General features: G+C 41.2%; 1 protein-coding gene and 1 pseudogene across 1 annotated transcript; both read right to left on the reverse strand.

Moving 5' to 3' along the window:
* Window positions 1-1,878: 1,878 nt before the first annotated feature.
* On the reverse strand, window positions 1,879-2,742 carry LOC147423110 (uncharacterized). Its single transcript, XM_086501447.1, has one exon. The coding sequence runs from the start codon at window positions 2,740-2,742 to the stop codon at window positions 1,879-1,881; it is 864 nt and encodes a 287-aa protein (XP_086357573.1).
* Window positions 2,743-3,945: 1,203 nt separating this feature from the next.
* LOC147423111 (uncharacterized) lies at window positions 3,946-11,195 on the reverse strand (annotated as a pseudogene).
* Between the last annotated feature and the right edge of the window lie 1,537 nt (window positions 11,196-12,732).

Consider the following 12,732-nt stretch of genomic DNA (forward strand, 5'->3'; position numbering starts at 1 on the left):
ATTTTCCTCACGATGCGAGGAGGCCGCCGTGTAGCCTTGGATCCAAAAACAAGGGGTTCACTAATGCCAAGAGGAGGGAGCGTAGGGCTACCTGACCAGGGTCTGGTACCCTCTATAGCGAGAGCCTCTCCTTGCTCCACCCCTGCTCCCAACCCTAGATCTACTTGATCACTATCTAACACGGGGTATTGAATGAAGTATAAGCGGTGAGATCTAGGGCGCTAAAGTGAAGTACATTTCCCGCAAAGCACGGATGCCGTTCAAATTATCCATGTTTACTTTTTTTGTCTGTATTTACTTTTTCTCATGTCCAAGTTTACTTTATGAGGGAGTGGCTTCGCCTTGGGGACAAGCAACCCCAGGCGGGCGCGTGGTTAGGGCATCGGGCTGCCACTGAGGTCTTGGGTTCGAGTCTTCAACTGGGGGGGGAGGGGGGGTCGCCAGGTCAAAGCACTAATTTTTTTCTCCTTTGTCCGTTCTCCTCGAGATCCCTGCAACCCACGATCGTTGATCCCATCACCTTGGTGTCTAAATGACCCCGTGCTAGATAGTGTTGAGGCTAGACCGGGAGCACTAGATGAATGAATGCCGTTCAAACATTTTGACGTGTTTTTTTATTCCTAAAGAGAGTGGCAACAAAGCCTAATGTGGATTCAAAGCGTCAAATATGGTTTCAAGGACTATGCCAAATCTTGACTAGATTCCAAGTTTGCCTTGAAGAAAACAAGTGTTAGTGTAAAAACTGGGAAAAACTTCAGATCTTAATAAAAATTTGAGACAGTTTGCCCTTTTTCTCACTAGATAGAAACAAGGTGAAAGATCACGGGGGCCTGCAGGGTGATAAATGAATGGGGACTGGCAATGTCAAAGGTCGGCAATTGGTAGCAGAATGTATGTTGCGGAGTGATCGGACCAGTACATGTAGTTGGATCCTGATTCGTATTCGGATATTGCCGAGGTAGCCCAAATATGGTCTAAAGAGGAGCCATAGATTGTTGTAACATCTTTTATCAATTGTCTGATGTTATATTTGTGCAGGAAAGAGGAGAGGTGGTTGTATGAATTGTTAGGAACTTTAGTGTCAATGTTGAAGTCACCCAAGATAATGATTGGAATTTCCATGTTGTGTTGTTCAAGTAATGATTTTAATGCGTCTATTAAATTTGCTAATCGTGTCAAAGGTGAGTTGTAGAGGGAAACTATCTTGATGATTTTGTTGTTTGTGAACTTGATCGTTGTATGTAGCATCTCAATTCCTGGACGAGAGATGTTCCCATTGGCAAAGTGGGTTAGTGTTTCTTTGTGGAGAATCGAGACACCCACTTTCGCATTAAGTTGGTGATGTAGAAAGCCTGGTATTGCATGCGGTATTGTTTTTGTTAGTCTTGTCTCTTGCAAACAAAGCACATGTGTTGTCATCAGAATGGAATTTGTGGTAATCTTTCTTATGTGTTTATTAAAGGACACAATGTTGAGAGATTGAATGATGATATGTGTGTTTGAGTAAGATTGCAACGAGTTTTGGGTGGAGAGCCATTTAGCTTGCACTTTCAGGCGATTCAATTCTTGTAGCACAATTGGTCGACTTTGATATGGGAAGGTTGTATTGTTTTGAGCAGGTAAAGATTTGTTGGGTCTCGAACACGTGACAATGCTGTGTATGCGAGACCATGTGTTCGTATGTTTCCAGGATTGAAGGCTAGTGTTTGCAACGTAAGGCCTTGGGATCGATGAATTGTTCGAGCACTAGCTGCTTGCAACGGGAACTGGCATCTGGAGATTACGTTCAAGTAGTTTTTTCCGACCTGGAATTCACGAACGACACGTTCTATTGGGGTCCATCGGCTGTTAATTGTTGGTGAATACAATGTTTGATTTTCATAGCGTTTTTTTATTTCCAATCACAGGGTTAGAGAAGTGAACCCATATTATTGTTTTTTCCCTGGCTTGTGTGAAGGTTTTGTACTCGCCTTCTGCTCCATTAACCAGCCCATCAAGAATATCCAAGTTTCCTACGCATAGCTCGACAACAATACCTGTTTTTAGGCTTAGTGTTGAGTGCAATCCTCCAATGAATTTGGGATCTGTAGGGATGTTAATTGTTTTGTTGCATGAGTTATTTCTTTTATCAATAGCGATGAAAGTATGGGGTGTTCCCTCCATTTGATTGAAAACAGCAAGATTATGAGCGTCCTTTTCTTTGTTGGAGTAAAACAGATGAGAAACTTGATGGCTCATTGGAACGGGTCTGTAGTAATTGCTGTTAAGATATTCCAAATCCTCGAAAGTATGTTGTGCAACGCGAAGTCTGTTAAGAATGTCTACGAACGTTGGATCGTTTTGTCGCATTGTTAGTGTAAGCTCGTAGCATTGTGGGTGAGTGTGCCAATACGATGGAGAAACTGCTTCTAAAAGTGCATGTTTTTGTGTGAAGATCCAGCTATCCTTAACAGGGCTTGCCTGACATAGATCAACACAAAGAATGACATCCAGACCACCGAATGGTTTATCGTGGACGCGCTTGATTGCTCGCAAGCGTGAGTCGGCCATGGAAAACACGCTTGAGCCTATCAAAGACACCTCATCAAAAACTGCAATTCTCAAGTCTTTGTAAAGGAGAGAAAGGGCATCTAGTTGTTCGGCACTCAATCTTGTTTGTGCAGAAGTAATTAGAGGCAAGTGAAGCGCCGAGTGGATTGTTGTGCCACCAATACTGAAAGCTGCCTTTCCTATGTACGCCATGAGCAATGCTATTGGAGATTCTGGATTTGAAGCGTTTCTATGGCTGTAAAATCTTTGTAGACCTTCTACTAACAATAGCTATGTGAATGTTTTCCGTGTTCCTGCACCTCCTATGAGGAAGAGGTGTATTTGTTTGCTGGGTTGAATTCTTTTTTTCAACATGATGTCGTCAAATATGTGTCGTTGCTGCTCATTTAATTTTTTGATCCCTGCGTGGAAGTCATCATTTGTCATGGAGGTGTACTTGAAATGCTGTAAGTGGAAAGGGTTTCTTGAGTGAGTACTTATTTGGAAGTCATTAAGAATGTCTGCGTGATCTGAAGCATGTGAGTCGTTGTTGGTTGTAGTAGTTGTGCTTGGGGTGGAAGTGCAGTGCATCTCTAATTTATCTATTGGGCTTGGGTCTTTATTGAACTTGATTTCATTTGATTTTATGAGTTGTAGATGTTGGTTATACACATCACTTCATGTAGAGAGTTCTATCAAATGTTGGTTTTCATTATTGATCCAAGGGAGATATAGCAAGCATTGTTCTCTATAGTGGTCTTCTGGGTTTTTAAGAAGGTTATATTTGATGAATCTTATGATCCTAGGTTTGCGCAATTCTTTGTATGTTGTACCCTCTTGTTTAATTTTTGATGCATATTCAGCCAAACATAGAGGATGGAGGCTTTGTGGTCTTTCATCATATTTATCAATAATGTTTTGGAAGAATATGTCTGTGTCGGATGAGTCAAGTTTCGATAGAGATGCTTTTCTTTTGAGGACCAATGCACGTTGATCAGGAGGGTTAGTACTTATGTATACAAAGTCACGAGTTGTGGAATGGATTGGCAACGATAATGCTATGTAAGATGCTTGTTGTGCGCTAATTTGCTGTGTGTTGAGAATAGTGTTGCCGAGCTTACGCAGTCGCTCAATTGTTGTTGCATTATTGGCGACACAAATATCGAATTGAGATTTTATTGCTCCTATCAATGTGTTGTCGATTTTTGTCATGTATGATGTGCAATAACTTGCTGCTCCATGCGCGTTCAAGACGAATTGAATGTCGGTGTTTGCGTCCCATAGTGTGGAAATCGTGGGGTTGAAATTGTTTGTGTAAATGTCTGTTATATCTCGTTTCAAGAAGATTGTTGTTGTGGATAGTGAGTTTGCTATTGCCAAAGTATATTCTTTGAATGTCAAATGGAGGCTTCGTATCTATTCTTCAAAGGAAATGGTAGTTCCAATCGGAAGTGTATCAAGGCTGTTCTTAATGCGTTTCAAAGTTTTCTTGCTTCTCTTTCGGTTTTCGTAGTCATTGACGGATGGTCTGAGAATGATTGTGAATGGCATGGGGAATCTTGGAAAAGCGAAGCGACAAGAGTTGCCTTTCTTGAGACAAGTTTTTCTATGGTGATGTGTTTGTATTTCACGAAGGTCTGATGGTAGCTTAGAGCTGTCTGTACTTATGTACTTGTCCACAAATGTCACAATAGTATCATCTATATCATGGTCTAATATAGGAGCTTCTTCAACCCATAGAAGACCATGGTCATGCTGGCTGCCACGACTTTGGAACTCTGTAACAAAGAAATAGTCAAGGATTTTTCCACATAATGTGCTATCGTTAAGCAGTATTCTTTTCATGGCTGTGAACCGGTTAAGGTAAAAGCGAGCTGTTGTTACTGGATCTGCTCGTACCAAACGTCTACACAAGCAGCTATCGCTTTCATTGCTATCTTGTTTCAGCGGGACTAGTTGTTGCAAGGCATCGAGAAGCTTGTTCCAACGTTTCTCAGTAGAGGAAAATGTCACAAAGAAAGTTGGGGACCCTATTTGTCGAATCATGGAGAATTTTTTTTAAAAAAAACTTCTCTTTATAATCCGGAGAGGTACGGAGCGCTTTGAAGTCTCTGTAGCCGAGTCGAGACGAGACTACCTTCTCTATGTTTGTGTCATGACTAACCTGTCCGGCACACAATGTTGCTCCCTCGAGTTTCGCTTTGCGGAGACGTATCCAAATGGAGGATAGTATTTTTTGTGTCATGATCTTCACTGATTTGAAAAACAAGTTTTCGATGTTGAGCGTGAAACGTCTATCTTTGTGCATTAGCTCCCATTTGGCGACTGCTTGGTAATTTTTAGATATGTGCTGATGGTATTTTCTAGGCTCTCCAAAGAAGATGGTAGGAAAACTAAGCTCCTCACAAAACTCATCAGCAAACAAACCAAGTGGTGTGTTGCCCTCCGATGGTGCAACGTGCAAAATTTTATCGTTATATTCAACGACCTGCTCAGCGGTAGTGATGTTGTGCAAGAGTACATCAGTGTCAATACTTTCCTCATCCTCTAGCTCATATGTGCTTGTGTGTAGGGGAAGTGATGAGTGCGAGATTTTTTGAAAGTGTGCAAGCCATTTATCATTTATGGTTATGTTTTCCTTTTTATACAGAGAGGTGTGAAGAAGAGCGTGTGTGGCCTTTTTTGTCAATAAAGGTCTAACAAGGCCAGACAAGTAGCAATGTGTGTACTCGAGCTTGCGTTTGAGGCCTATCAAGACTGAAGCCTCATCGTGGATAAAACGAGGAAGCACTTGCTGTGTTTTTTCAATATTCGCAAGAACATTGACGACACTCCCTCGCAAACCGTATTGGCCATCATAAGTTAGCTCTCGAATCTTTGCAAACGGTATGCGAATGGAGACTAGGCATGCCTCGACATTGTTTAGTTGCATGATTGGCAACAGCAGGTCGTTGAAGCCCAATGTATGCAAGCTCTCAAATGGGACCCTAGATTTTTTTGATTTGCGTTTGCATGCGCGGCAATAGAATAGAGAGAAGCATCTTTTTCGTCTTGCACCTCCAGCATGTGAGGATGGTGGAGGAGTGAATTGTGTGACTTATGAGCGGAAAAACAAACGGCCACATTTTTCGCATGGACATGTAGGTGTGTCATTCAGACTCTTGAGGAATTTGTTCAAAATTTTGGTTTTTTGTTGTGGATGAATGGAAGCATGTTGCTTCGATGAGGTAGTCTCTGTCAGTAGCTCTATATGTTGTAGTCGCTTTACTTTTGTGTAATTGCAAAGTGTGTATGGACACAAAGTGTCATAATAATCAATATCTAATTCTCCTAAATGATTTTCTCATATTAAACTGATCATTTAATGTGGGGAAGTGCCAAGGGAGAAAAAGCTAGAATATTGGTTAAGTTAGCAGACCGGCCACAGTAGGGATCCGAAGGAGGGAAAATAGGGATCCAAAGGGGGGGCCATCTGCAAAAGAGCCATGTGAAACAATGGGCCAAAAAGACCCTAAGGTTCAGCCCATTAAGACTTCCAAAATGCTAAGGTTCCAAAATTCAAAGGTTGTGTCCAAAGGTCAACCCTAGGGAAAATTGGATGCTTAGTGTGTGCCCAAAAAGTCTTTCTACATCTCTACATGGGAGGAGGCGAGCCCCAAAGCTAGGGGATGAGAGAGAAAACCACACACACACACACAGGCTCCCTTTACACAAAGGGAATGAGGGACACATGTCAGCTCCCTAGGCCAGATGCCCACAAGGTGTGCCCAATTTCTATTGGAAGACCCTTGAAGTGGACCAATGAGAATTAAGCTAGAGTAAATCTAGTTTAATTAATTTAAAAACATTTAATAAAAGAAACCAATGAGAATTAAGTCTCCTAGAAGACTATTGGGCAGTCTCCCAAGGGGTCCAATGAGCATTCAGGAGCCCCATGGCTTGCCTGATTCCTATTGGCCAGGAGGCAAAGGGGTCCAATGAGAGTTTAGTTTAATTATTTAATTACCTAAAGCTCTCACAAAAGGGGAAAGGGGGACACATTTCTAAAGGCTATCACTTATGCTGCTTAATTCCTATTGGCTTGACCTGGGGAGGTCCAATGAGGCAAAGGCCAGACTTATTTAGCAGCTAGGGCTCGCCCAAGAGAGAGGGGGGGCTGATTTTTGCTTGGCATTGACACACACACTCTCACACTTGACCATGTGTGAAGGGAAAATACTCTATCTCCTCCCAAGCTTTAATGGAGAGCTCATCACCTACTCCAAGCTTGTGAGATAGAAGCCTACATCAACACTCTCTTGGCATGTGGATGCAAATCCAACCAAGAGCCAAGCTTCAATGCATGCTCATCTTCTCTACCAAGCTAATTACTAAGCTAAGCTATGCTAATATGAGTGATTATGTGAGGAGATGTACTTCTTTCTCGTAAGATACTTCTTTTTCCTCTCAATCTACTCTCATACCCTGCTAGCTCTCACCATCTTCGAAGGTGTGTGAGGTCTTGGGTCTGAGAACGGGGATAATTCAAGTTGTGTTTGATTAAGTGTTTTGCTTGGTGTATGAAGCTTCCATCTTCATTGCACTAGCTAGTCTTGAAGGAACACAAAGAATTGTATTGTACAATGTCTCTCTTGATGGGAGAAACCATAATACAAAGCCTTTTGGAGGGGGGACCGGCTCCATGCAAATCCGGTCCTCAACTGTTGTCAATAGCTTAATTGCTCTCTCTTTTGAAAGTATTGTCGATGCTATCTAACTAGGTGTTATGCTTTTTGTTGCTCTCTCCACCCAAGCACTCTTGTAATTCTCATTAGGAATCTATTCTAATGAAATGCCCACTATGTTCATGCTAATTTCCGCTACACATAAGATTTTAGGCCATTAAATGTTACACAAAGTGGTTCCTTTTCAAGAAAAAGATTTGCGATTTGAGTAGCCGGCTTATCCATGTTCTCCCTCCATAAGCGCGTTAATTCATCACACTCTGCAATTGTCCAGTGGACAAGCTTACGACGCGATGGCAAAGTTACGAAAGGAAAATAGATTAAGCCCATAGTAGATGCATCCATAATTAGAAGCCCTTTTTTAAATTTTTCGGTTGATTTTTCAATTACTTCTTGTTTGTAGTCATCGCTTGTAGCATTGCGAAGGATTACAACAAGTGCTTTTTTGAATTTGTGAGAGAAAATATTTATCACTTCCATTGTGAGAGTCATTGATGTTTTGCAAGTTTGATATAAAGCATTCAATTGCGTAGCTCTTTCACTTAAGGACTCCTACTGTGATGCAAAGAACAATGAAGCTGAAGAGTGCGTGATAAAATTTGTTAAGTAGTTCTCGAACAAGCATTGTTGCATCATAAGCCTAAATGATCCAAAGCTTAATTTTGTTTGCAACACACTATGGAGTGCTAGAAAACAATTCTTGATTAAAAGGATGTGTCTGCATGAATATCATGTCAACGTCTATCTCTTTTGGAATACTCAAATCAGCAGCATTTTCCATGTCTAGTGGAAATTGTGTGCGTGTGTTTGTTTGTTTCTGGGTGTGTGTCTCTATGTTTTCACACGTATGTATGCAAATATCGATATGGCTATTTGTCTATGTGTTTGCGTTTATATGTATGTGTGTATGAGGGAGGGCGAGAGAGAGAGAGAGAGAGAGAGAGAGAGAGAGAGAGAGAGAGAGAGAGAGAGAGAGAGAGAGAGAGACCACATGCCCACTTGCATTGATCTTGAAGCGGCCAAAGCGTGAGGTTGTTGCCAAGGTGTCTCTTGCCTCAAAAGCAGACTCAATGTAGATTTCGTTGAAGGTCCTATCCGATGCAAGGACTACATCAACTGCTGCACCAATGACTTGCACATCGAGAAGCTTTTTGTATTTTGTTTCAATATGTACTTCCAACTTTGGTGTCGTGATTATTGTGGTGTTTTTATTGCAAGATCCGCAATAAGGTGCTTGTCTTAGTCTGTAGACTTTTGTGGATTTACAATTTGAACAATGCTTCTCCAACAACACGCTATTGAAGTTGACGAATCGAAGCGTGCCAACAACCTACAGTAGATAACTATGTCAGAGTTTGAGAGGAGGGACTTGGAATATATCACTTTATTTTACATGAGCACACCTCACGATTGTACCCCAAATTTTCGGTTTGAGTCTGGAAGACAGCAGCAAGCTTCTCTCTGAGGCGCACACTACGAACAGGCACTAGAATTGTGACATCTAGTATCGACAAGGTGTTTGGTTTGCCGAGGAATTCTCCAATGTTTCTTGCGACACACATTACAGGGCCATCAACAACCATTTCTTGAAGCAACTGTTGGCAGTCATCTTTGCGAGAGTTCACAAAACTCAGCTGCAAGAGAATATTAAATATGTAAATCAAATCAGAAAGAGCATGGCTGTATGATGGAAGATTTAAAATCTATAATAGAAGACTAGAAAATAATAAGGAAGGTAGGTCAATTCTTACAAATGCCCTATCTCATGGGAGAGGACCATCTGCAACTAGAAGGTCACCGACAGGTCTACCAAATCTTGATTGTGAGTTGTGCTTTTGTAAAATAACAAAAGCAAGTGTGCTTAACTGAGAACGTCCGGTTGAAGATTGTTGTGCACCTATGTCATCAAGAAATGCACGTATCTTGCAATCAAGGGCGAAGGTGAGCGACACTGGGAAAGGTTCTGCTGCACTTACAGCAGTTGTAGCATCAATGTACAAGGAATACAATGCTAATCCCCCATCTGCTCTATTTTTGCGCCTAACAATTGGGCTGTCGATGTGAACAAAGTCACCGAGGTGGAGCTTGTCGATGTAGAGCTCTATGTATGGATCATTCACCACCACCGTGATAGTGTCCGTGCATTCTTCATCAACCAGGTCGACCTACAAGTAGCGGTTGTACTTCAATTGGTCAAGGCCAACTTTGTAGGTGCCATACAGATTCAATATCTTGCACTCAATACAGAATCGCAGGCTAGAATCAGAGATGTCAGTAATCAAGAATTGTGGTAGAAGACTTTGAGAAAATGGAACAATACTAAGATCAATAGACTTGCTATGTAGTTGAGGTGATTCATCTGGTGCATATAGCCTAGAATCTTGAATAGAAGGCTCGACTTCAATTGGACTTGGATCATTAGCAATGTTCAGAGGTGTGTGCTCAATCTGGTTTAGGCCGATTGTTCCTTGCAATGGCACAAGAGGCTCAGTAGACAAAGGCAAAACAGGTATTTCAAGATATGCTTCCTTCTTGACATTAATGGGGTCCTCCACAACTTGGTTGCCTACATAATCCAAAAGATAGTAAAATCAGGAAATATCTCTACGACTCGATAAAACGACTCTCAAAGAAAGACACTTTCGAAAAACTAAAGGCTCACTCTAGAGTTCACGGAGTCGTTCAAATGAAACAATGCGCGTGCAATAGGCTTGTGGGGCTTATGCACCTCTTCCTTCGATCTTTTGCGAGGCGGCGATGATGTGCATGCAATTGAGGATACGTCGACACATTTGCAACTCGAGCTCGGAGTACCTTCTATCAACCTTCGAAGCTCTGTAGAAGATCAATTATGAGGATGTAATGCCTTTCACATATAAGGAAAACTTCGGCAGTGATAGGTAGAAATAGAAGCACTCATTTGCGATAGAAATTTCCTTGTGTGACAACCTTTTCGTATGGTTACTTTTTGCATACTAAAGCAACTAGAAGGTAGAGACGTGCTTGCAATTATAGGAAGATGGGCAATCATAAGAGAGCGGTGAATGTACTTGTGATAAAGGTCTACGTACACTTCTGTGTATTACACACACACACACACACACACACACACACACACACACACACACACAGAGAGAGAGAGAGAGAGAGAGAGAGAGAGAGAGAGAGAGAGAGAGAGAGATATTCGATGGCTATCTAATGAGAATGAGCATGTAAGCATATTGTGTGCACGTGTTACACATGCAAAGCTACTGTGTTGGAGACAATGCAGAATGCAAGGATGCAAAATAAAACCTAAGTGTTTCAAAATCTCATTGTGCATCAAATGGTGTATTCAAGAGGTAGTGCTCATAGGCTCAAGCACTCGAAATATTGGTATGGGAGCGCGCCCTATGCGCTACACGTGCGATGTGCTCGATCACTGTTTTCAAAAGCAATGCATTTGAATTTTTCTAAAAACCCCTAAAATGTAAGCCTTCCTCTACTTCTTGAGGTAAACCAATTGATTAGAGCAAGATTACTATTGATCTACTGCTGCATTTTGACTATCTTTTGACGATGTGAGTAGCGATTCAAGACAAGCGAAGCCCATGGAAGGATTCAAGCGTAGTATAACATAGAAACAAGAGAATGACCAAAACAAACATTACATTTGCAAAAGAGTAATGGAAATAATGATTATCGAACAATGACATTCGCCAATTGATATTCGCCAAATTAAAACTAGCACCACATTCGCAACACAAGTTAGAGATAGATTTCACAATACAAATTCTTCGAAAGTTTGATGACCCAAAATGAGCAACTACAACACAAAAGGCGTCAATAAGCCTCACCGCCTTCAAAATCCATGCTGTCAGCACCATCGGAGTCTCCACTGCTTACAAACCATTCTCGTCCTTCGACAACAAGAGAACTCTCACTATGTTCTTTGGAAGCCATTGGCAAGCAAAGCTAAAGGTAATTTATAAGTAAATGAGCTCACAAATTCTAAGATGCACAAATGCAGAAGAGGGGCTGCTCTTTCACAATTTCATAAAAGCCATTGGTAAGCAAAGCTAAAGGTAATCTATAACTATATGAGCTTACAAATTCTGTGAGCTGCAGAAAGGCTAAAGAAGGGCTCCTCTTATAGAAGTTGATAACATAATATGATTTTAATATTTGCCTCCACACAGTTTTTGAGATGCATAAGCTCAAATTGAAGTAGTCACCTTCACATTAACTTTCAGAGGTGTCATTTCAAGCCTTAGTATATGCATTTGAACATTTTTATTATGAAAATGAGTGAGTGTGTGAGTGTGTGCGCGCACGTGCATCTCTCTCTCCCTCTCTCTCTCTCTCTCTCTCTCTCTCTCTCCCCACTAAAGTGTTCGGAAAAAAAAATCTTTATAGACATACAAATTTTTTTTTCTTGAATATGCCTAGAGAAAATGTTGAGAATATTATTTATTTTCCAAGTTTTTACATTATTTTCCTCTATTTCGAGGTGGAACTTCTCCTTTTCTGCTTGCTCTCAACTGACATTTTTGAGATTGAAAACGGCACTAGTGCCAGAAAAAATACGAAACCTAGTCTACTTTAAATGGTTAAATTTGGAAAATCCCGACTAGATTTTAAGCTTGCCTTTAAGAAACCCATCAAATTTACACAAGTTTTAGTGTAATTGACGCACGCATGTGCATCTCTCTCTCTCCCTCTTTCCCGATTAAAGTGTTCGGGAAGAAATATTTTTACGGACGTACAAAATTTCTTTTCTTGAATATGCCTAGAGAAAATGTTAAAAATTAGATTTAGTTTTCAATTTTTTACATTATTTTTATCTATTTCGAGGTGCAGTTTCTGCTTTTCTCCTTGCTCTCAATTGACATTTTTGAGATTAGAAACGGCAGTAGTGTTAGAAAAAAACCAGAATGTACTCTATTTTAACCGGTTAAAATTGGCAAATCTCGAGTACATCTTAAGCTTGCCATGAATTCATAGAAGTTTTGGTGTAACTGCCGGCAAAAGATTCAAATTTTGAGCTATAAAGCGAGAGAATTTCAAGTTCCCTCTTATTTTCACTGTGCATGAAAAATGTATTTTGTAGCCATGAATGACAACACATTAAGTTCCAACACATTGAACATAGTGTGGGAACGTGATTTTGATAATATAATAGAAGATTTCACTGTTCGACTGCACAAAGTCAGCTTCCCATCAAGCATTCAATGCCGCTGTGAGGGCGGTGCAGGCACGCAAGCAATTGCAAGGGGCACAAGTGACGAAAGCTTTGAGCACATGCTTTGAAGCGATAATTAATGCTTCAAAGCAGGCTTGCTGAAAGCGATGCACGCCACGATGTGAAACACTGGTCAAAGGCAGCAGAGACGTGCACGCTTCAAGGCAGCGTCGTGAGGCCACGCGACGGACGCCTCGTGCTCGCTCGACGTTGAGTCAGTGTTGTCATGCACGCGCTGCAGAGAGCGCTATTGTCATG

The sequence above is a fragment of the Adiantum capillus-veneris genome, chromosome 26 (genome assembly GCF_014529385.1).
Source record: "Adiantum capillus-veneris isolate H3 chromosome 26, ASM1452938v2, whole genome shotgun sequence".
Lineage (NCBI taxonomy): Eukaryota > Viridiplantae > Streptophyta > Polypodiopsida > Polypodiales > Pteridaceae > Adiantum > Adiantum capillus-veneris.

Bases quoted from the DNA above. Each gene is read 5' to 3' on its own strand.
- LOC147423110 (XM_086501447.1), bottom strand. From the start codon at position 2,742: ATGGCGTACATAGGAAAGGCAGCTTTCAGTATTGGTGGCACAACAATC.